At 40.4% G+C, this 23,735-nt stretch overlaps 2 protein-coding genes and 1 long non-coding RNA gene across 3 annotated transcripts; all 3 read right to left on the bottom strand.

Annotated features, from left to right (window-relative positions):
• Positions 1 to 4,710: 4,710 nt before the first annotated feature.
• On the bottom strand, positions 4,711 to 9,968 carry LOC121639394 (integumentary mucin C.1-like). Its single transcript, XM_041984589.1, has 11 exons — positions 9,538 to 9,968; positions 8,831 to 8,892; positions 8,594 to 8,742; positions 8,463 to 8,496; positions 7,688 to 8,003; positions 7,517 to 7,581; positions 7,165 to 7,349; positions 6,508 to 6,857; positions 5,968 to 6,029; positions 5,730 to 5,878; positions 4,711 to 5,633 (listed from the first exon to the last, which is right to left on the bottom strand). The coding sequence occupies exons 1-11, from the start codon at positions 9,688 to 9,690 to the stop codon at positions 5,545 to 5,547; spliced, it is 1,614 nt and encodes a 537-aa protein (XP_041840523.1). The 5' UTR covers positions 9,691 to 9,968; the 3' UTR covers positions 4,711 to 5,544.
• A 3,427-nt stretch (positions 9,969 to 13,395) lies between these two features.
• On the bottom strand, positions 13,396 to 19,378 carry LOC121639246. Its single transcript, XR_006010144.1, has 3 exons — positions 19,019 to 19,378; positions 13,623 to 13,684; positions 13,396 to 13,535 (listed from the first exon to the last, which is right to left on the bottom strand). It is a non-coding gene; the product is annotated as an uncharacterized LOC121639246 (long non-coding RNA).
• Positions 19,379 to 19,936: 558 nt separating this feature from the next.
• Positions 19,937 to 22,720, bottom strand: LOC121639263 (mucin-5AC-like; the record flags this gene model as incomplete). Its single annotated transcript, XM_041984423.1, has 2 exons — positions 19,937 to 20,437; positions 21,887 to 22,720. Coding segments are annotated over 2 exons (1,335 nt in total), but the record flags the coding sequence as incomplete, so codon positions are not given.
• Between the last annotated feature and the right edge of the window lie 1,015 nt (positions 22,721 to 23,735).

Raw genomic sequence — 23,735 nt, 5'->3', positions numbered from 1 at the left:
CAAACCGACAACTTGAACTTAATTCTGCTCAACTTTCCTCCAGTGTAAAATTCACCAAATAATATATTATGAATAGCTGGTACTGCTAATCAGAAGTATAAAGCTATTCTGTAAATATTTATGTCAGGCTATGTGAAATTATGGTGCATAAGTCAAATAAAAAAAGAGAAGCAATCACTGAATCAGTGCAGTTTAATTTAAGTTGTTAATCTGCACAGACAATGAAAAGCAACAAGTTCATAGAAATGCAACAATCCAGTCTGTTCTGGGTTTGAACAAGAGCATTGAAATCTGATTGAAAGTCTGAGATGGCTATGTGAAGGACAGGTGAGAGGTGATCATCAGTGATGGAGGATCTGTGTTTGAATTTGTTGAACTTCATCACTGAGAATGTCTGTTCACATACATACGTAGATCCAAAGATGACTAAATTTCCGCTGAGCATGCCTCCTCAGGTGTGGAAAGTTCTCTTCTTTGAGCAGCATCAACAAAGTGGTTAATCTTTAACACTGTATTACACAACACTTCCTGATGTATAATACAATGAAAAATGTCAGTTTCTGCACAGATGAGGACAACCATCTGACTGGGTAACACCTGCCAGATTGTCTCATTTCAGTCCTAACTTGTCCAACATGCATTTACCTGTGAATAAGTCCTTACCAGTGGTTGTCCTTTTCAGTGACTGCATGGCTGCCAGCTCCTCTGTGACTTGATAGTCTGCAGTTATTCCACATAAGAAGATGAGAAGCTGGGCGGTGTCACGCACATCGCAGCTGTCGTCCAAAGCTAGAGAAAAACAAAGTCTGCAGCTCTGTTCTTCAGCTGATGCTCCAAGTTTCCAGCATGTCCTCAACCCACCTCATCACAGTGCGTCAGGAGAGTGAGACGTTCTCAATTGAGTCTTTTTTCTGCATTTTGGTGCAGCAGAGTCCAATAATGGCCTGATGTGGGCCGCGGGCCTTAATATGCCCAGGTCTGTTTTAGAGTAACAAATTGTGCTGGTTGGGAGTTTAAAGCTTGATAAGATTTTTCAAATTCATGTTAAAATCATTTTTAATCATATATAATCTTTTTTGAAGTAGGATCTTTGATTTTGATGGTCAAACGGTCTGTACTTACATGGCGCTTTTGTCCAAAGCGCTTTACATATACATCACATTCACCCATTCACACACACATTCACACTCAACCACAACCCATGAGGAGCAATTAGGGGTTCAGTGTCTTGCTCAGTTTTTATTAATTCTATTTTTTAATTGTTATTTTCATAGCCTCCAAGCTGGTATCTTATTAGCTTTAGAGCCACACTCATCATATCTCTGTTTTGTAAATCTAAGATTATTCTATACTTCAAGGCCATAAATCTTATCAATTTCTTGTTTTAGTGGATGCATTTGTTGAAGCAAATGTGGATTTTTATGGTTACCATGTTGCTATTGAAGAGTAAAAATTTGCTTTTATAACTAAGAACTTTTTCATTTTAGCTTTTTTTAAAGAAAGGAAGTTTCTGATATTATCCTTCCTCTCAGAACAACCTCAGCAGCGTCCCATAGTCTATGTATCCATTATCATTTACTTTTAAATATTCTTTCAGCTCATCCTTTATCTTTTGTGTAAATTCAGTGTCATTTAGCACATTACTATTATGTCTCCATATAGGAGACATAACATATAGTGCAACTTTCCAGGCTGCAGAACTGTGGAACTAAAAAGTAAGTTAATATGTTTTTCAGTATATAAATATATGTTTTTATCTTTTGTTCAAGTTTTCATTTTAGAAATGTGAACAAAAGTGTGAATGTTTTTTTTTGTTTGTTTGTTTTTTCACTATTCATTTTATCATTGAAATACTAATACTTGTCATTTGGCACAGTGTGTGTTTTAATCATATACAGAATGAACCAGTGGCAGGGGCTGAGAACACACCTTCTCAATCATCTGTTGAAACATCTGTTGGCCTGTGTGAACAGCCTTCTGATGATAACCCTCCTTCCAGAGTTGGGAAAGTTCTCTTTGTACATGAACTAGTTTAAAGTTCCGTTCACACATTTTAAAATGAACTAGTTCAGTTCATAATTTATCATTCAAATTTTTTAACTAAGTTCACAGTTCTAAAAATTAACTAGCTCATAGTTATTTTTTCCCAATATGTTGATATAAGTTATTACCCTCAGAATACTGGCATTTTCTTATTGTTGCCACCCATTCAGTCCTTGCTTAAAGTCAACTGCAGCTTTCACTCCTACAGAATAAAAACATGAGCAACAACTTGCTTGAATGGTCTTTTTTTAATGGGGAATTATTAAACTATCTGAGGTGGGAACCAGACTGAGATAGGAAACAAAGGATGTACCTCAAAGTGCAAAATATTTAAACATTATTTATCTTTTCTTGAAGTCACTTTAAAATTTTTTGTAAATGTATTTTTTTGGGATTTCTTGGTCCAAAGAAATGTTCTAGAACTTGGGTCATAAAAGTGCAATATTCAGCCCAAATGAATAAGTAAAAACAAAACAAAAAAAGACATTCAAGCCCACATGTCTTGGATTTGTTAAGTTTATGAAAGCTGAGGATTCCTCGTTCCTCAAAGGCTGCAGGTCCCCGACAATATACTGCAAAAGGTTTTCCAACTGCTTGATTTGTTTAAAACATTTTATAGTTGTGCAGTGGGGTAGCTCTGACACAGGGAGACTACTATGCATTTTAAAGTAAGTAGGAACTTACAGTTCAGAAAAAGGTGACCATGTTTATTACAGGTCTGCCTTGATAAAAAAAACTGTTTGTTTTTCATTTAAATTTGATTTATTTAAATACCAGAGCTCAGGAATAAAAATGTTAAATGCTATTCTAGGTGCTTTTTGTGCTTTTGGTATGAATGGAAATGAATTGAAATGATGGTCAATTTCTAAATATGAAATATTGGCAAACATCAAATCTCTATCCATTATATTGATATAATATCATATCATGATCAAACCAGTGATTTACACCTCTAGAAATAAGTATGTCTACCTTCTATGATTTTGTTAACCATAGGAGGTCTTGTTGAACTGAAGTGTCTGATCCTTAGCAATGCATAGGTTTTGACTATGTTTGGTTGCAGCTGTGAGCAGTCTGCCACTTCCTAAGAGTCAGTGAATTCTAGACTCCATGTTTGGACAGGGTTATAGGTTCCTAGTAGGGGTCCATATATAGTGTTTTGTGTTTACATTTGTAAACATTTATAACAAGGGCTGATACAGACAGCCATGAGGATTTTTACAACTGACTGAGAGACCTCACAGTTGCTGCAGATCTGTTTAAGATGTCACTTTTTTAATAAATATTGTTTTTTTTATTAATCAAGTTGACGTCCAGAGCTCTTTTTCCTCCGACTAATTTTTTGTCACATCATCTGCTTCAAGTAGTTTACATCAAAATGGCATCACGAACCAGAAAGGTCGCAACAGACCTGTATTCGATCTGTTCCTTTTCCTGTTTGCTCCTACTGCAAAATCAATCACTCTTTATTGCTGTTCATTGAGTGTTTTTCATCATTTACTTGTAATGTAAGTACCTGTTGGTTTTTATGATTCGCCGATGTGTCTTTTGTTTCTACCTATTCTAATCCTCAGGCATCTCAGGTTTCCGTCAGTTTGCCCTGGGATAGCAGTGGCTACACACGCAACTGATCATTACCAAGTATGAATGAGGAGTGTATGAGTAATGGATTTACTGTACAGTGCTTTGGGTGCCTTGAAAAGCACTATATAAATCTAATCCATTTTTTATCCAATTTTGCATCATTACATACATAAATAACCACATGATTTCATCTTATATATCCACAATGAATTATATTTGCAATTATTTTATCTTCTTGTGTTTTGATGATTTATTGATTCCTATAAGAAACTGTCCTGCTCACACACTATTATCTCAAGCTCTTCCATTTTTCAAACACATTAGTCATGCAGAGCTTGACAAGTTACACAATCAGTATGTGCACTACTAAAGAAAATCACACACTGAGACTGATGACCACAAACTTAGCTTTAGTCATCATAGTTTAGATTTAAGTATTATGTCAACTTCCATAGATTTACAGGAATATTGTAATTAGCTTTAAAATAAACTACTAAATAACAGTGCAATGTGATGTAAGAAAGTGATGAAATACATTTTTTTTCATTATGTTCACTGAGCTCAGATCGTTTACTTTTATCATCTTTCTAACTTTTCAAGAAGCCGGTTCCATGTTAATTACTGGTATGGTAGTTTTTGAATGTGTTTCTGAGTCAACCTGTCAAGGTTGATGCGTGAATGAGGTGTGGACCCAAATGCCAGCCTACGAGGGTGCACGAACAAGGTTTTAATAACAAAAAACTAAACTAGAACACAAGGTAGAACAGAAAATGTTTTAATCTCCAGTGCAGTGTCATACACTTTTACAATTTTTTAAAGACTTGGCGTTAATACTACATTAATACAGAAACAAAGGAAGAGTAACAGAATACTGTATTTGCATAAATTAAATGTGTACAAGTTAAAACTAATTAGATAAGCATTTGGTATCTTTCAGACACTTTACATTTTATTCATGACATAATTTTGTTACAGCTCATGGCTTCTGGATATGTTAATCTGACTGTGTGATCTCGCCTAGACAACTGGACAGCTTGAACATATTCAGTTAATAACAATGCAGGATTTACATGAAAAGTGTCGTCATAAGAATTTGTTGGGAGCTCAGCTTTAAGCTGACTTTAAATTATTATGAATTACATTATTAAATTATTTTTTTTCCCTCCCAGATAAAACATGACCGCCCCCTTAAAGAAAGAAACAACAATGTTTTGTCTGTTTTAGAGACTTTATAGGATCCCCAGTGCAGTGCCATGCACTTTTACAGTTTTTTATGACTTAGTGTGTACACTAAATTAATACAGAAATAAAAGAAGTGTAACAGAATACTGTGTTTGCATAATATAAATATGTGTACAATTGAAAACTAATTAAATATATTATAGCATATATGAAATCATTCTGACACCTTACATTTACATAATATTCATTAAGTGACAATGCAGGATTTGCATGAAAAAAGTGTCATCAAGCTGTTGGAAGCTCAGCTTTAAGTTGAATTTAAATTATTATAAATTACATTACCATAAAACAATCATTCTTTAAATAAATACATATAATGATTCTTCCTTAAGATAGCTTAATTAATTTTTAATTATAGAAATATAACTCCTTCATTTGTGCTTAAAAGTTTTCTACATAGATTACATTACCATAAAACAATCATTCTTTAAATAAGTACATATAATAATTCTTTGTATACAAACGCTCAGATAGCTTAATTCATTTTTAATTATATAAAAATATCTCCTTCATTTGCGCTTAAAAGTTTTCTTCAATGATTTGACACCAGGGCTGTCAGGCTAGAAAACAAAGAAAGGTTTGGGCTGTTAAGGGTTACATGATGTGTATTAGCAACACAATTCTTCTTCTAGCAAAAGTCGATAATTCCTGATATTTTCTACATCAGCTGATGTGCTATTGCTGGCTTGAGAGTAACCATGACAACAGCACCATGCAGGATGCAGCAATGAGACTGATCTTGTGGCTTACTCCGCTTGATACTTCTGTACATGTTAAGAAAAGGAAAGAAAGCAAAAATTTAGCAAACTATTTTTACATTTTTGTAGATTCATGATAAAACTACATGAGGTTTTGCTTACGTGATCCATCCACAGAGATATTGTTGATGTCAATGTTAAAAGCTGTGATGTTAGAAGCCGCTTTGATCAAAACATTTGCAATTTCAGTGTTACTAGGAAGAGATGTTGATGCAAATCCAAGATCCATGTTGTTGATGATTGAGCCATTGCTGCAAAATAAGTAAAATATTATTTTATTTGAACAATTCTATGATGAACAACCTTAAGATCTCATCATGTCAAATCATAAACAAGTTACCTGAATGACACCACTGTCAAAGAGCGGAATGAAGCAAATGTGTTTTGGTAAAGAGGTTTAAGCTGTGGAAATGAATAAAAAGAAAAAGAAACATTAAGTGTGTGTGCTTGCTTTTAAGGACTTGTTCTTTTAGACTAAATAAATTATGTTATTTGTACAACAAAGACTCCACAGTTGCCACATTTTTCTCTTCATGTACTTTCGGACACAATGGCTTCAGCCTTTAGTCAAGCCTTTTCAGACCACTTTAATCTTTCATTTTTATTCTTCTGTTGGGTTTAGGCAGAGTATGGACTGATAAAGTTGCTTAACATGGTATTGACACTTAGTTGTTATGCCTGATCTGACCATGTATCCTTGGCAGAGAAATGTTGAGATTATAATCTATATAATCTAGATTTCTATTGACATAAAAATCTCAATATTTATTCTAACCATACTTCATTCAAATTAGAAAGGTACTGAACTACCAATACTGTAAGATTTTAAGGATAGCATATACATTTGGCTGTGGTCAGAATAAAAAAGATCTAGACTTACTGTTGACTTTAACAATTCAGCTCGATTCGTAAATGCTTGAGATGATGGATTTGCCAAATCAATTGTGAATGTTTCTCCAGCAGATCTAAAAGTCACCCGTCTTGTTGTTATTGCCTCCACAGTTGTAGTAGTTGCAATAGTTGTGGTAGATATGGTGGTTGTAGAAGTTGTGGATGTATCTATCACAGCAGTTATAGATGTAATTGCTGTAGTTGAATTTGCAGTAGCTGTAGAATTTGTCGTTGTAGCTGTAATTGCTGTAGTTGTTGCTGCAGTTGCTGTAGTATCATTTGCAGTAGCTGTAGAATTTGATATGGGCGCTGCAGTTGTTGAATTGGTAAAAGGTGTTCCTATGAAAAATGATGAAATATTGATTTAAAAACAGAGAGAATAATACAGAAAAAAAAATTAAATAATCTTTAAAAATACATAGAGGTAAAAATTCTGTTTACTTGTACCATACACAGCGAATAAAAATTTAAGTACTTTTTCCTATTTACTTTAATATAAACATTTTCCAGATTGAATCACTGGAAGATATCAGTGTAGAAATGGCAAACATTCACACACACACACACACACACACATACACATGAAAAGTCAGATGTAAATTAATTGTAAATTATGTGAAACGGTTTTCGGCAGCTGTGTACTTACGTATTACTTGAATAGAGTCGCTTTCAAATGTAATATTGAAGTTTGTGCTGACATTAGTTACAGCCTGCACTAAAGTTTCTTGAACCTGTTCAGTAGTTGGGATTTCAGCAGCTGATGCCGTTTTATTGAACTCAACCCCCACCTCTGCTTCAGTATTATCTGATCGTGTTCTGGCTACAGCTGGTCTGCAATAAACAAACAAATATATAAAATTAAATTTAAGAAAAAATGTGAAAACTTACAAAGGTGTGTACTTCTATGTCTTTAATTTTTGATAAAATAATTAACTAATATAAATATCACTGAACATGGATAAATGTAATAATTGTGATTGTTGGATATAAAACCTTACCTAAAAGCAATGACAAAACTGCGGATGAAGAGCAAGCCGTATCTAGCCCGGTAGATGATATCATACTGTGGGAAGTAATCAAATGAAAAAATATAACAAATCTTGCCTTAAATGAGTTTAATGGCAAATGTAAACTGTTGTGATGTACAAATGAAAATGTTATTTACTCACCACAACTACCACTTGTTTTTCAAGTTCCTTAAACTGTTGGCTTTCTTTATTATTGAGTTCTTGAACAAATGGTTGAACCAAAGTTGCTGTAAGAATGAATACAGGTGGTGGAGCTACAGTTGTGGTAGTAGTGGTGGACAGTGCAACTGTTGGGGTTGATGGGGGAACTTTAGTTGTTGTTAGTGCAGCTACAGTTGTTGGGGCAGCTGTAGATGTTGCAGGGACTGCTGTGGTTGATGTTGGTGCAGCTGTGATTGTTGTTGCTGCAGTTTTTATTGTTGTTGGTTCAGTCGTGGTTGTTGTAGGGGCAGCTGTAATTGCTGTTGGTTTAGCTGTGGTTGTTTGTGCATCTGTAGGTATTGTTTGTGAAGGTGTAGTTGTTGATCCATTTGTGGTTATTGTTGATGCATCTGTAGTCATTGTCAATGCAGCTGAGGTTGTTGATTTATCTATAGTTGTTGGGGCAGCTGTGGTTATTGTTGATGTTTCTGTAGTCATTGTCAATGCAGTTGTGGTTGTTGTTAGTGCAGTTATCGTTGTTGGGGCAATTGTGGTTGTTGTTGGTGCAGCTGTAGTCGCTGTCTGCGCAGGTGAGGTTGTTGTAGGGGCATCTGTAGTAGTTGTTGGGGCATCTGTAGTTGTTGGTTCAGCTGTGGTTGTTGTTGGGGTATCTGTAGTTGTTGTTGGGGCATCTGTAGTTGTTGGTTGAACTGTGGCTGTTGTTGGGGCAACTGTAGTTGTTGGTTCAGCTGTGGTTGTTGTAGGGGCAGCTGTAGTTGTTGTTGGTTCAGCTGTAGTTGCTGATACTTCTGTACATGTTAAGAAAAATAAAACAAGGAATAAAGTTCACAAACTTTTATTGCAATTTTGGAGATTCGTGATAAAACTACAGGAGGTTTTGCTCACGTGATCCATCCACAGAAATGTTATTGATGTCAATGTTAAAGGTTGTGATGTTAGAAGCCACTCCAATCAAAACACTTGCAATTTGAGTGTTATTAGGAAGAGATGTTGATGCAAATCCAAGATCCATGTTGTTTATAATTGAGCCATTGCTGCAAAAGAAATAGAATATTACTTTATTTGTACAATTCCATGATGAACAACCTTAAGACTTTAACATATTAAATCATAAAAAGTTACCTGAATGAAACCACTGTCAAGGTGTTGAATGAAGCAAATGTGTTTTGGTAAAGAGGTTGAAGCTGCAGAAAAAACGATAAGAAAAAAAAGAAAAATTAAGTGTGTGCTTTCTTTTAAGGACTTGTTCTTTAAGACAAATTTATTTATGTAATTTGTACAACCCAGCATCCACAGCGTATAATCCCAACATTTCTCACACTATTTTCAATTACTTGAAACCACAGATGTGTTTATTCTATAACATTTATCAGCAAACGAGCCTTCTGCTATCCAAGCATGTGTCTTAAATATGGATAAACAAGGCTGCATCTTGAGTTTGGTGACAATGTTATCAGATGTTTGCAAAACCTTTCTCTTCATGTAGTTTTGGACACGCTTGCTTCAGCCTTTAATCAGTCCCTCTCAGACCACTTTTATCTTTCATATTTACTTTACTGTCAGGTTTTTGCAGAGTTTAAACTGATGTACCATGTTGTTATGCCTAATCTGACAATGTATCATTGGCAGAGAGATGTTGAGAATATAACCTATATACCCCAGATTTCTATAGAAAAAACTAATCTCAATGTTTTACTATAGCCAGATGTATGCATTTTGAAATAAAAGGGTACTGGAATACCTAATACTGTAAAATTATAACATATGTCAAATTTAAGGATATCATATATATTTGGCTATGGTTAGCCTAAAAAGAAATCCAGACTTACTGTTGACTTTAACAGTTCAGCTCGATGAGTGAATGCTTCAGATGATGCATTTCCCAAATCAATTGAGAACGTTTCTCCAGCAGATCTAAAAGTCACCCGTTTTGTCGTTGTTTGAGTAACTGTACTTCTCGTTGGAACAGCAGTGCTTGTCATAGGGAAAGCTGTTGTTGATGTTAGTTCAGATGTGATTGTTGTTGGTGCTTCTGTAGTGGTTGTTGATGCACCTACGGTTGTTGTTAGTACATCTGAATTTGTTGTTTGTTCACCAATGGTTACTGTTGGTCCGGCAGTTGTTATTATTGAGGGACTTGTAGTTGTTGGTTCAGCTGTGGTTGTTGTTGGGGTATCTGTAGTGTTTGCTTCAGCTGCGGTTGTTGTTGGGGCATCTGTAGTTGTTGGTTCAGCTGTGGTTGTTGTTTGGGCATCTGTATTTGTTGGTTCAGCTGTGGTTGTTGTTGGGACATCTGTAGTTATTGTTGGTTCAGCTGTCGTTGTTGTTGGGGCATCTGTAGTTGTTGATGGGGCATCTGTAGTTGTTGGTTCAGCTGTGGTTGTTGTTGGGGCATCTGTAGTTGTTGGTTCAGCTGTGGTTGTTGTTGGGCTATCTGTAATTACTGTTGGTTCAGCTGTGGTTGTTGTTGGGGCATCTGTAGTTGTTGTTGGTTCAGTTGTTGTTGTTGTTGGGTTATCTGTAGTTGATGTTAGTTCAGCAGTGGTTGGTGTTGGGGTATCTATATTTGTTGTTGGATTATGTGAAGTTGTTGTTTGTTCAGCTGTGGTTGTTGTTGGTTCAACTGTGGTTGTTGTTGGTGCATCTGTAGTTGTTGGTTCAGCTGAGGTTGTTGGTGGGTTGTCTGTAGTTGTTGATGGTTCAACTGTTGTTGTCATTGGTTCAACTGTGGTTGTTGTTGTGACGACTGTGGTTGTTGTTGGATCAGGTGCGCGTGTTGTTGGGTTATCTGTAGTTGTTGTTGGTTCTGCTGTCGTTGTTGTTGGGCTACCTGTAGTAGTTGTTGGTTCAGCTGTGGTTGTTGTTGGGGCATGTGTAGTTGTTGTTGATTCAGCTGTGGTTGTTGTTGGTTCAACTGTGGTTGTTGTTGGGGCATCTGTAGTTGTTTGTTCAGCTGCGGTTGTTGTTGGGGCATCTGTAGTTGTTGGTTCAGCTGTGGTTGTTGATGGGATATCTCTAGTTGTTATTGGGGCATCTGTAGTTGTTGGTTCAGCTGTCGTTGTTGTCGGAGCGCCTGTTGTTGTTGTTTTAGCTGTGGTTGTTGTTGGGGCATCTGCAGTTGTTGGTTCAGCTGCGGTTATTGTTGTGGCATCTATAGTTGTTGGTTCAGCTGTGGTTGTTGTTGGGGTATCTGTAGTTGTTATTGGGGCATCTGTAGTTGCTGGTTCAGCTGTGGTTATTGTTGTGGCATCTGTAGTTGTTGTTTCAGCTGTGGTTGCTGTTGGTGTAACTGTGGTTGTTGTTGGGGCATCTGTAGTTGTTGGTTCAGCTGTGGTTGTTGATGGGATATCTCTAGTTGTTATTGGGGCATCTGTAGTTGTTGGTTCAGCTGTCGTTGTCGGGGCGCCTGTAGTTGTTGTTGTTTCAGCTGTGGATATTGTTGGGGCATCTGTAGTTGTTGGTTCAGCTGCAGTGATTGTTGTGGCATCTATAGTTGTTGGTTCAGCTGTGGTTATTGTTGTGGCATTTGTAGTAGTTGTTCGTTCAGCTGTGGTAGTTGTTGGGGCTTCTGTAGTTGTTGTTTCAGCTGTGGTTGTTATTGGGGTATCTGTAGTTGTTGTTGGGGAATCTGTAGTTGTTGGTTCAACTGTGGTTGTTGTCGGGGCGTATGTAGTTGTTGGTTCAGCTGTGTTTGTTGTTGGGGTATTTGTAGTTGTCGGTTCATCTGTAGTTGTTGTTTCAGCTGTGGTTATTGTTGTGGCATCTATAGTTGTTGGTTCAGCTGTGGTTGTTGTTGGGGTATCTGTAGTTGTTATTGGGGCATCTGTAGTTGTTGGGTCAGCTGTGGTTGTTGTCAGGGCGCCTGTAGTTGTTGTTTCAGCTGTGGTTGTTGTTGGGGCATCTGTAGTTGTTGTTGGTCCAGCTGTGGTTGTTGTTAGTTCAGCTGTGGTTGTTGTTGTGGCATCTGTAGTTGTTGTTGGGGCATCTGTAGTTGTTGTTTCAACTGTGGTTGTTGTTGGGGCGCCTGAAGTTGTTGTTGTTTCAGCTGTGGTTGTTGTTGGGGCATCTGTAGTTGTTGTTGGTTCAGCTGTGGTTGTTGTTGGTTCAACTGTGGTTGTTGTTGGTTCAGCTGTGGTTATTGTTTTGGCATCTGTAGTTGTGGTTGGGGCATCTGTAGTTGTTGGTTCAACTGTGGTTGTTGTTGGGGCAAATGTAGTTGTTGGTTCAGCTGTGGTTGTTGTTGGGTCATCTGTAGTTGTTGTTGGTTCAGCTGTGGTTATTGTTGTTAGTTCAGCTGTAGTTGTTGTTGGTGCATCTGCAGTTATTGGTTCAACTGTGGTTGTTGTTGGGACAACTGTAGCTGTTGGTTCAGCTGTGGTTGTTGTTGTGGCATCTGTAGTTGTTGTTGGGGCATCTGTGGTTGTTGTTGGGGCATCTGTAGTTGTTGTTGGGGCATCTGTGGTTGTTGTTGGGGCATCTGTAGTTGTTGTTTCAGCTGTGGTTGTTGTTGGGGTGTCTGTAGTTGTTGTTGGGGCATCTGTAGTTGTTGGTTCACCTGTCGTTGTTGTCGGGGCACCTGTAGTTGTTGTTGTTTCAGCTGTGGTTGTTGTTGTGGCATCTATAGTTGTTGGTTCAACTGTGGTTGTTGTTGGGGCAACTGTAGTTGTTGGTTCAGCTGTGGTTGTTGTTGGGGTATCTGTAGTTGTTATTGGGGCATCTGTAGTTGTTGGTTCAGCTGTGGTTATTGTTGGGGCGCCTGTAGTTGTTGTTGTGTCAGCTGTCGTTGTTGTTGGTTCAGCTGTGGTTGTTGTTGTGGCCTCTGTAGTTGTTGTTGGGGCATCTGTAGTTGTTGGTTGAGCTGTGGTTGTTGTTGGGGTGTCTGTAGTTGTTATTGGGGCATCTGTAGTTGTTGGTTCAGCTGTGGTTGTTGTCGGGGCGCCTGTAGTTGTTGTTGTTTCAGCTGTGGTTGTTGTTGGGGCATCTGTAGTTGTTGTTGGTCCGGCTGTGGTTGTTGTTAGTTCAGCTGTGATTGTTGTTGTGGCATCTATAGTTGTTGTTGGGGCATCTGTAGTTGTTGGTTCAACTGTGGTTGTTGTTGGGGTATCTGTACTTGTTGTTGGGGCATCTGTAGTTGTTGGTTCAGCTGTGGTTGTTGTTGGGGTATCTGTACTTGTTGTTGGGGCATCTGTAGTTGTTGGTTTAGCTGTGCTTGTTGTTGGGGCATCTGTAGTTGTTGGTTCAGGTGTGGTTATTGTTGTGGCATCTGTAGTTGTTGTTTTAGCTGTGGTTGTTGTTGGGGTATCTGTAGTTGTTGTTGGGGCATCTGTAGTTGTTGGTTCAGCTGTGGTTGTTGTCGGGGCGCCTGTAGTTGTTGTTGTTTCAGCTGTGGTTGTTGTTGGGGCATCTGTAGTTGTTGTTGGTTCAGCTGTGGTTGTTGTTGGGGTATCTGTAGTTGTTGGTTCAGCTGTGTTTATTGTTGTGGCATCTGTAGTTGTTGTTTCAGCTGTGGTTGTTAATGGGGTATCTGTAGTTGTCGTTGGAGCATCTGTAGTTGTTGGTTCAGCTGTAGTTGCTGATACCTCTGTACATGTTAAGAAAAATAAAACAAGGAATAAAGTTCACAAACTTTTATTGCAATTTTGGAGATTCGTTATAATACTACATGAAGTTTTGCTCACGTGATCCATCCACAGAAATGTTATTGATGTCAATGTTAAAGGTTGTGGTGTTAGAAGCCACTCCAATCAAAACACTTGCAATTTGAGTGTTATTAGGAAGAGATGTTGATGCAAATCCAAGATCCATGTTGTTTATAATTGACCCATTGCTGCAACAGAAATAGAATATTATTTTATTTGTACAATTCCATGATGAACAACCTTAAGACTTTAACATATTAATCATAAAAAGTTACCTGAATGAAACCACTGTCAAGGAGTTGAATGAATCAAATGTGTTTTGGTAAAGAGGTTGAAGCTGCAGAAAAAAAGATAAGAAAAAAAAGAAACATTAAGTGTGTGCCTTCTTTTAAGGACTTGTTCTTTAAGACAAATTTATTTATGTAATTTGTACAACCCAGCATCCACAGCGTATAATCCCAACATTTCTCTGATATGGGAATATCTAATTTGTGTCCTAAAATGACCATCTGTATACTATTGGTGTTATATAACTGCTTGTTCCCAAGTGACCACCTGCATGTTATATTATTCTGCTTGTTTTGGGAACTGTGTAACTGCCTATCTTTGGAAGGGTGAGAAAAGGGTGTCTTGTAAATATGTTTACAAGACAGGATCTCAGGACTCATCCTCGCCTGTGGGAAAGGACTGGCCATCCTCTCTCTCATGCGATGTTGTGTTTTTTCTAAATAAGTATAAAGACGGGGAAATCCCACATCTCGGTAGAGTCTGCTGCGGGTTACGTATACGAACGCCCAGCCGGGGTTTTCTAAGCCACTCTACCGGGACTGTTGGCTCTCCAGTCCGTGTCAAAGGTAGGGCAAGCTATGCTATGCTTATAAGGCTGAACCCATTGAGATGTAATGATGAGTGTCATGAGCTGCGGGGAATAAACCTGACACACTTATTCTAGCACTCTGACTTTGTGTGTTTCATCTGCCGACCACCACGAACCTCTAAAATCACACATTACATTATTGGCGTCACGAACAATTAATACATTGTAATTGATGTTATTTGGTGGCTGCAGAAATGTTTATGAAACATAATAAGAAGCCTCCCGCCGTGGAGCAATCTGATGTGCCAGGTTGGACTGGCGAATGGAGTGAAGTTGCGCTCTGTCTGCGGGACGGCGGTGGTCGTCCCGAGCCGTGGGGAGATGCTGTAAAGGACGGCTCTCTAGCGGCTGCATTGCCTGTGCTTAAAGAAATTGTTGTTCCTCCGACATCCCCGTTGGGGGGGATTCAGAGGCGTGCGTGGTTTTGTGCATCAGCATGGCGTGTATCGCAGGAGAAAAAAGAACAGTTGGAAACACAGCTGTCTTTAGCCAGGCAAGAAGTAATGAAAATGCAGGCAGAGAAAGACGCACTGAATCACTGTTTGAACAAAGCTTTGGTGGGATTGGCTCAGACTCGGTGGCAAATGCGGAGGAGACCGCCCCGCCGTACTGACCCTGCCAAAGTCCGTACCGTGGCTGCACGGGTACGGGAGGATGCTAGTTGGGATCCCATGAAGTGGGATGAGGATGTCTGGGACGAGGCTGAAGGGTTAGACTGGTATCAGGCAAAACCAGTGACCCGTCGTCGCCAGACTGAGGATATGGCTCAGTTAATGATGAGGGCAGGAGTGTTTCTGGGAACGGCTGATGCATGGGCTGATATGAATGTGCCCAAATCAGTACGGGATCAGCTGATAAAAACCAGTCCTCCACATTACAGACCCCTGGTGTTGACATTAATGTTAAATGCTGTAGACAGACCTGCTTCTGCTGTACAAGGGATGATAAGAGAATTAGAAAATCTGGCAGATGGATTTTACTGGACCATTGCCAGTCTCACAGAACTGTAAATATGCATGTACTGCTGTAGATACTTATTCTGGAGTATTGATAGTTCACCCCTGTAAATTTAGTAATCAAAAGGCAACGTTATGGGAAAACCATGTAGAATGGATTTATCACATTCCATATCACCCACAAGCAGCAGGGTTAGACAGAATAAAAAATAGAAGTAAAAGTGGAATAAAAATAGAAATAAAATAAAGATAGAAATCCAGAGTGGATTGGCAGATAAAGTGCAGTGGCAAGATGATGACTATGTAAATAAAGGATGTGCAAAGATGATACAGAATGTTGAATGATGTGCAAAGGATACAAATATTGTATAATTATATGATATATAGTATCAGAGCGACAGTTATAGGTTGCAGTAAGTGGTTGACTTAGTCCAGTTGTGTGATCGTGGCTCTGGCAGAGGTAGATGAGTTATGAGTTAATTGAAAGACTAAATGGATTATTAAAATCCTCACTGAGGAAAGCCTCAGGTGATAATAGTTTAGATAATTGGAAGCGCAATTTACCAGAGGTGGTTAAACAAATTAATAACAGACCCCTTGCAGAAGGAGTGACACCACTCACTCAAATGGTCATGGTGCGAAAGTGTTAAAATGTGGAAAAAACAAAATGATGCTAAATTCCACTGCGAGCCACAGCTCAGCAGGTTTTGGACCTGACAAGTAAATATAGCTGCTGAACCGTTTGTGGTCACTAAAGGTGACAAAATAGCTCAGCTGGTAATAAAACCATGTAATATGACAATGGTGCAAGAAATAACAACACCACAGGTGTTTACTACTAGAGGTCAAGGGGGATTTGGATTTAAAAGACTAATGCTGTGTGCTATATTCTTCTGAAGTCATGTGTCTCTTTCAGCCTGGTGTGCCTGGTGGATGTCTGAGTGGGAGTGGAGGAGGTTGATCGGAAGATCCAATAAGGAGGGGACGCAGAAGGATCCTCGCTAGGGCCCGCCTGAGACCTGGTGGTGCTGCCTGCTGGGGCATGCTGCTAGCTGCCCTCACTGTCACTGCGATGACCCCCCACCAGTCGATGGAGGAAGTGGTTCAGTTTCGAATGGGCTGGAGGAACGCAACAACAATGAGGCCTGTTACATTGCCAATTTATCAGTTAAGAAATGCTACAACCATAGATAATCGGACTAACCCTTTTATCTACCCAGTGGACGCATTGCCAAAGGAACTAGTAATTAAAAATCATACAGCTCCACTGGTGACGACCTGCCAGGAAAAAGCACACGCTGTGGTTCGAACAGGAGAAACCACTTGGACAATGTTGCCCAACACTGGAAATAAAGCTAGCCAGGCCGTTCATCGCCTGGGGAACTGGATGCCGGTCCCTATAGGACCCCAAAAAGAGACTGCAATCATTTTACAACAACAGTTGAAATGGCAAACTAGATTGTTTAATGACACTGCCGATGTTTTAATAAATGTAACCAAAGCTATTGATGCAACTGTGTGTGGTTTACAGGTGATATATTCCCGACTACAGGAGGAGAGGTTTGTACGGGTAATAACTACACCTAACCCAAATGAATGGAGACGATTGTTTGATATATCTGATGCTTTATGGTTACAAATAAAACCTGAACAGACTCGATGTAATATGACCATGTGTACAGTAAGTTGGATACAGTGGAATGTTACTCAAGTAATCACCATCTGTAAGTTTCAGGTATTACCATTGATCGTACATAATAAGTATATGTTTTTGAGAACTCACGGTGAATGGTTTAGTCCCCAAACCAATCACACGTATGACCTGACGGACTGTGAAACTACTGATCGAGGCCAAGCCTGCCTCTTATCTAAAGGGTATAGAAATCCATGCTTTACAGGAGACACGGCACTGTGTGAATGGTATATAGAACCAGCTAGCGACATGCTATGGCAAGTGGGCCCCAACACCCTTTGCGTAGCTACTACTCACAACCATACTCAGTTGCCTACTGTACCGTTCTCAGGTTGTTTAAAAGGTTTACACCTATGGCATTGGCACAATGTAACTTACAGGTTGACTAACTTTACCACAGAATCTCATCTGACGGCTGTCCAGTGGAAAGTGTTACACCTACCATGGCGAATTTCTCTGGAGCGTTTCCAAAGTGCACTGTCTCGCTCCCGTGATCTTAAAGATATTATGTCTAGCCATTCTCAGAATGTTACCCGTGCCTTAGTAACAACTCTAGTTAACCGGGAACAGGTTTTGCATGCAGCAAAGATGGTGGAGATGGACAGTGCTCATCACTGGTGGGACATTTTTTCAGGAATGTCTGTCACCGCTAGAACATATGTAGCTCCACCATTATTGATTCTTGTGGCTATTTTATGTGTGTTGACGCTATGCAATGTATTAACATGTCTTTATATACGCCGGATTAAACAACGATTGTCTAGGACCATATATCACACTGCCTTAAGATGATGCACATACATATTTTAGCAGAAGATGGACCTTATGGAACGATGTGTTATCATGTAACTGTGGATACAGATACTGATGTAGATCAGTTCACTTATATGCACTGGAGTAATCAAGATCGATGGGTGCACAATGATGTATATGCCACGCGAATGGAGTTGTTAGATTTCGTGTGTCATTGGGTCAATACTATCTGCCAGGAGTATCAACATGCTCCTGGCCATACTGAAGATGATGATGTTATCTGGGAAGGTGAAAGTTTTATGAATTAAGGCCATTTTAGGCCAGAGGTGGAATGATATGGGAATATCTAATTTGTGTCCTAAAATGACCATCTGTATACTATTGGTGTTATATAACTGCTTGTTCCCAAGTGACCACCTGCATGTTATATTATTCTGCTTGTTTTGGGAACTGTGTAACTGCCTATCTTTGGAAGGGTGAGAAAAGGGTGTCTTGTAAATATGTTTACAAGACAGGATCTCAGGACTCATCCTCGCCTGTGGGAAAGGACTGGCCATCCTCTCTCTCATGCGATGTTGTGTTTTTTCTAAATAAGTATAAAGACGGGGAAATCCCACATCTCGGTAGAGTCTGCTGCGGGTTACGTATACGAACGCCCAGCCGGGGTTTTCTAAGCCACTCTACCGGGACTGTTGGCTCTCCAGTCCGTGTCAAAGGTAGGGCAAGCTATGCTATGCTTATAAGGCTGAACCCATTGAGATGTAATGATGAGTGTCATGAGCTGCGGGGAATAAACCTGACACACTTATTCTAGCACTCTGACTTTGTGTGTTTCATCTGCCGACCACCACGAACCTCTAAAATCACACATTACATTCTCACACTATTTTCCATTCCTTGAAACCACAGATGTGTTTGTTCTATAGCATTTATCAGCAAACGAGCCTTCTGTTATCCAAGCATGTGTCTTAAATATGGATAAACAAGGCTGCATCTTGAGTTTGGTGACAATGTTATCAGATGTTTACAAAACTTTTCTCTTCATGTAGTTTTGGACACACTGGCTTCAGCCTTTAATCAATCCCTCTCAGACCACTTTTATCTTTCATATTTACTTTACTGTCAGGTTTTTGCAGAGTTTAAACTGATGTACCATGTTGTTATGCCTAATCTGACAATGTATCATTGGCAGAGAGATGTTGAGAATATAACCTATATACCCCAGATTTCTATAGAAAAAAATAATCTCAATGTTTTACTATAGCCAGATGTATGCATTTTGAAATAAAAGGGTACTGGAATACCTAATACTGTAAAATTATAACATATGTCAAATTTAAGGATATCATATATATTTGGCTATGGTTAGCCTAATAAGAAATCCAGACTTACTGTTGACTTTAACAGTTCAGCTCGATGAGTGAATGCTTCAGATGATGCATTTCCCAAATCAATTGAGAACGTTTCTCCAGCAGATCTAAAAGTCACCCGTTTTGTCGTTATTTGAGTAACTGTACTTGTCGTTGGAACAGCAGTGCTTGTCATAGGGAAAGCTGTTGTTGATGTTAGTCCAGATGTGATTGTTATTGGTGTTTCTGTAGTTGTTGTTGGTTCAGCTGTCGTTGTTGTTGGTTCAACTGTGGTTGTTGTTGGGGCATCTGTAGTTGTTGGTTCAACTGTGGTTGTTGTTGGGGCATCTGTAATTGTTATTTCAGCTGCGGTTGTTGTTGGGGTATCTGTAGTTGTTGTTGGATCAGCTGTGGTTGTTGTTGGGGCATCTGTAGTTGTTGTTGGTCCAGCTGTGGTTGTTGTTGGTTCAGCTGTAGTTGTTGGTTCAGCTGTGGTTGTTGTTGGGGCATCTGTAATTGTTAGTTCAGATGTGATTGTTGTTGGGGCATCTGTAGTTGTTTTTGGTCCAGCTGTGGTTGTTGTTGGTTCAGCTGTGGTTATTGTTGTGGCATCTGTAGTTGTTGTTGGGGCATCTGTAGTTGTTGGTTCAACTGTTGTTGTTGTTGGGGCATCTGTAATTGTTAGTTCAGCTGTGGTTGTTGTTTGTGCATCTGTAGTGTTTGTTGGTCCAGCTGTGGTTGTTGTAGGGGCGTATGTAGTTGCTGGTTCAGCAGTGGTTGTTGGTTCAGCTGTGGTTATTGTTGTGGCATCTGTAGTTGTTGTTGGGGCATCTGTAGTTGTTGGTTCAGCTGTGGTTGTTGTTGGGGCATCTGTAGTTGTTTTTGGTTCAGCTGTGGTTATTGTTGTGGCATCTGTAGTTGTTGGTTCAGCTGTGGTTATTGTTATGGCATCTGTAGTTGTTGTTTCAGCTGTGGTTGTTGTTGGGACAACTGTAGTTGTTGTTGGTTCAGCTGTGGTTGTTGGGGTATCTGTAGTTGTTGGCTCAGCTGTGGTTGTTGTTGGGGTATCTGTAGTTGTTGGTTCAGCTGTGGTTGTTGTTGTGGCATCTGTAGTTGTTGTTGGGGAATCTGTGGTTGTTGTTGGGGCATCTGTAGTTGTTGTTGGGGCATCGGTGGTTGTTGTTGGGGCATCTGTAGTTGTTGTTTCAGCTGTGGTTGTTGTTGGGGTGTCTGTAGTTGTTGTTGGGGCATCTGTAGTTGTTGGTTGTTCAGCTGTCGTTGTTGTCGGGGCGCCTGTAGTTATTGTTGTTTCAGCTGTGGTTGTTGTTGGGGCATCTGTAGTTGTTGTTGGGGCATCTGTGGTTGTTGTTGGGGCATCTGTAGTTGTTGTTTCAGCTGTAGTTGTTGTTGGGGCATCTGTAGTTGTTGGTTCAGCTGTCGTTGTTGTCGGGGCGTCTGTAGTTGTTGTTGTTTCAGCTCTGGTTGTTGTTGGGGCATCTGTAGTTGTTGTTGGTCCAGCTGTGGTTGTTGTTAGTTCAGCTGTGGTTGTTGTTGTGGCATCTGTAGTTGTTGTTGGGGCATCTGTAGTTGTTGGTTCAACTGTGGTTATTGTTGGGGTAACTGTAGTTGTTGGTTCAGCTGTGGTTGTTGTTGGGGTATCTGTAGTTGTTATTGGGGCATCTGTAGTTGTTGGTTCAGCTGTGGTTATTGTTGGGGCGCCTGTAGTTGTTGTTGTGTCAGCTGTGGTTGTTGTTGGGGTGTCTGTAGTTGTTGTTTCAGCTGTGGTTGTTGTTGGGGTGTCTGTAGTTGTTGTTGGGGCATCTGTAGTTGTTGGTTGTTCAGCTGTCGTTGTTGTCGGGGCGCCTGTAGTTATTGTTATTTCAGCTGTGGTTGTTGTTGGGGCATCTGTAGTTGTTGTTGGTCCAGCTGTGGTTGTTGTTAGTTCAGCTGTGGTTGTTGTTGTGGCATCTGTAGTTGTTGTTGGGGCATCTGTGGTTGTTGTTGGGGCATCTGTAGTTGTTGTTGGGGCATCTGTGGTTGTTGTTGGGGCATCTGTAGTTGTTGTTTCAGCTGTGGTTGTTGTTGGGGAGTCTGTAGTTGTTGTTGGGGCATCTGTAGTTGTTGGTTCAGCTGTCGTTGTTGTCGGGGCGTCTGTAGTTGTTGTTGTTTCAGCTCTGGTTGTTGTTGGGGCATCTGTAGTTGTTGTTGGTCCAGCTGTGGTTGTTGTTAGTTCAGCTGTGGTTGTTGTTGTGGCATCTGTAGTTGTTGTTGGGGCGTCTGTAGTTGTTGGTTGTTCAGCTGTCGTTGTTGTCGGGGCGCCTGTAGTTATTGTTGTTTGAGCTGTGGTTGTTGTTGGGGCATCTGTAGTTGTTGTTGGTCCAGCTGTGGTTGTTGTTAGTTCAGCTGTGGTTGTTGTTGTGGCATCTGTAGTTGTTGTTGGGGCATCTGTGGTTGTTGTTGGGGCATCTGTAGTTGTTGTTGGGGCATCTGTGGTTGTTGTTGGGGCATCTGTAGTTGTTGTTTCAGCTGTGGTTGTTGTTGGGGAGTCTGTAGTTGTTGTTGGGGCATCTGTAGTTGTTGGTTCAGCTGTCGTTGTTGTCGGGGCGTCTGTAGTTGTTGTTGTTTCAGCTCTGGTTGTTGTTGGGGCATCTGTAGTTGTTGTTGGTCCAGCTGTGGTTGTTGTTAGTTCAGCTGTGGTTGTTGTTGTGGCATCTGTAGTTGTTGTTGGGGCATCTGTAGTTGTTGGTTCAACTGTGGTTATTGATGGGGCAACTGTAGTTGTTGGTTCAGCTGTGGTTGTTGTTGGGGTATCTGTAGTTGTTATTGGGGCATCTGTAGTTGTTGGTTCAGCTGTGGTTATTGTTGGGGCGCCTGTAGTTGTTGTTGTGTCAGCTGTGGTTGTTGTTGGTTCAGCTGTGGTTGTTGTTGTGGCAACTGTAGTTGTTGGTTCAGCTGTGGTTGTTGTTGGGGTATCTGTAGTTGTTGTTGGGGCATCTGTAGTTGTTGGTTCAGCTGTGGTTGTTGTTGGGGTGTCTGTAGTTGTTATTGGGGCATCTGTAGTTGTTGGTTCAGCTGTGGTTGTTGTCGGGGCGCCTGTAGTTGTTGTTGTTTCAGCTGTGGTTGTTGTTTGGGCATCTGTAGTTGTTGTTGGTCCAGCTGTGGTTGTTGTTAGTTCAGCTGTGATTGTTGTTGTGGCATCTATAGTTGTTGTTGGGGCATCTGTAGTTGTTGGTTCAGCTGTGGTTGTTGTTGGGGCATCTGTAGTTGTTTTTGGTTCAGCTGTGGTTATTGTTGTGGCATCTGTAGTCGTTGGTTCAGCTGTGGTTATTGTTATGGCATCTGTAGTTGTTGTTTCAGCTGTGGTTGTTGTTGGGACAACTGTAGTTGTTGTTGGTTCAGCTGTGGTTGTTGGGGTATCTGTAGTTGTTGGCTCAGCTGTGGTTGTTGTTGGGGTATCTGTAGTTGTTGGTTCAGCTGTGGTTGTTGTTGTGGCATCTGTAGTTGTTGTTGGGGAATCTGTGGTTGTTGTTGGGGCATCTGTAGTTGTTGTTGGGGCATCTGTGGTTGTTGTTGGGGCATCTGTAGTTGTTGTTTTAGCTGTGGTTGTTGTTGGGGCATCTGTAGTTGTTGTTTCAGCTGTGGTTGTTGTTGTGGCATCTGTAGTTGTTGTTGGGGCATCTGTGGTTGTTGTTGGGGCATCTGTAGTTGTTGGTTCAGCTGTGGTTGTTGTTGTGGCATCTGTAGTTGTTGTTGGGGAATCTGTGGTTGTTGTTGGGGCATCTGTAGTTGTTGTTGGGGCATCTGTGGTTGTTGTTGGGGCATCTGTAGTTGTTGTTTTAGCTGTGGTTGTTGTTGGGGCATCTGTAGTTGTTGTTTCAGCTGTGGTTGTTGTTGTGGCATCTGTAGTTGTTGTTGGGGCATCTGTGGTTGTTGTTGCGGCATCTGTAGTTGTTGTTGGGGCATCTGTAGTAGTTGTTGGTCCAGCTGTGGTTGTTGTTAGTTCAGCTGTGATTGTTGTTGTGGCATCTATAGTTGTTGTTGGGGCATCTGTAGTTGTTGGTTCAACTGTGGTTGTTGTTGGGGTATCCGTACTTGTTGTTGGGGCATCTGTAGTTGTTGGTTCAGCTGTGGTTGTTGTTGGTTCAACTGTGTTTATTGTTGTGGCATCTGTAGTTGTTGGTTCAGTTGTGGTTATTGTTATGGCATCTGTAGTTGTTGTTTCAGCTGTGGTTGTTGTTGGTTCAACTGTGGTTGTTGTTGGGGCATCTGTAATTGTTAGTTCAGCTGTGGTTGTTGTTGGTCCAGCTGTGGTTGTTGTAGGGGCGTATGTAGTTGTTGGTTCAGCAGTGGTTGTTGGTTCAACTGTGGTTATTGTTGTGGCATCTGTAGTTGTTGTTGGGGCAACTGTAGTTGTTGGTTCAGCTGTGGTTGTTGTTGGGGCATCTGTAGTTGTTTTTGGTTCAGCTGTGGTTATTGTTGTGGCATCTGTAGTCGTTGGTTCAGCTGTGGTTATTGTTATGGCATCTGTAGTTGTTGTCTCAGCTGTGGTTGTTGTTGGGACAACTGTACTTGTTGTTGGTTCAGCTGTGGTTGTTGGGGTATCTGTAGTTGTTGGCTCAGCTGTGGTTGTTGTTGGGGTATCTGTAGTTGTTGGTTCAGCTGTGGTTGTTGTTGTGGCATCTGTAGTTGTTGTTGGGGAATCTGTGGTTGTTGTTGGGGCATCTGTAGTTGTTGTTGGGGCATCTGTGGTTGTTGTTGGG

The sequence above is a fragment of the Melanotaenia boesemani genome, chromosome 5 (genome assembly GCF_017639745.1).
Source record: "Melanotaenia boesemani isolate fMelBoe1 chromosome 5, fMelBoe1.pri, whole genome shotgun sequence".
Classification (NCBI taxonomy): Eukaryota; Metazoa; Chordata; class Actinopteri; order Atheriniformes; family Melanotaeniidae; genus Melanotaenia; species Melanotaenia boesemani.
The sequence above is the reverse complement of the archived record's forward strand: the minus strand, read 5'-3'. Positions and strand labels throughout refer to the sequence as shown.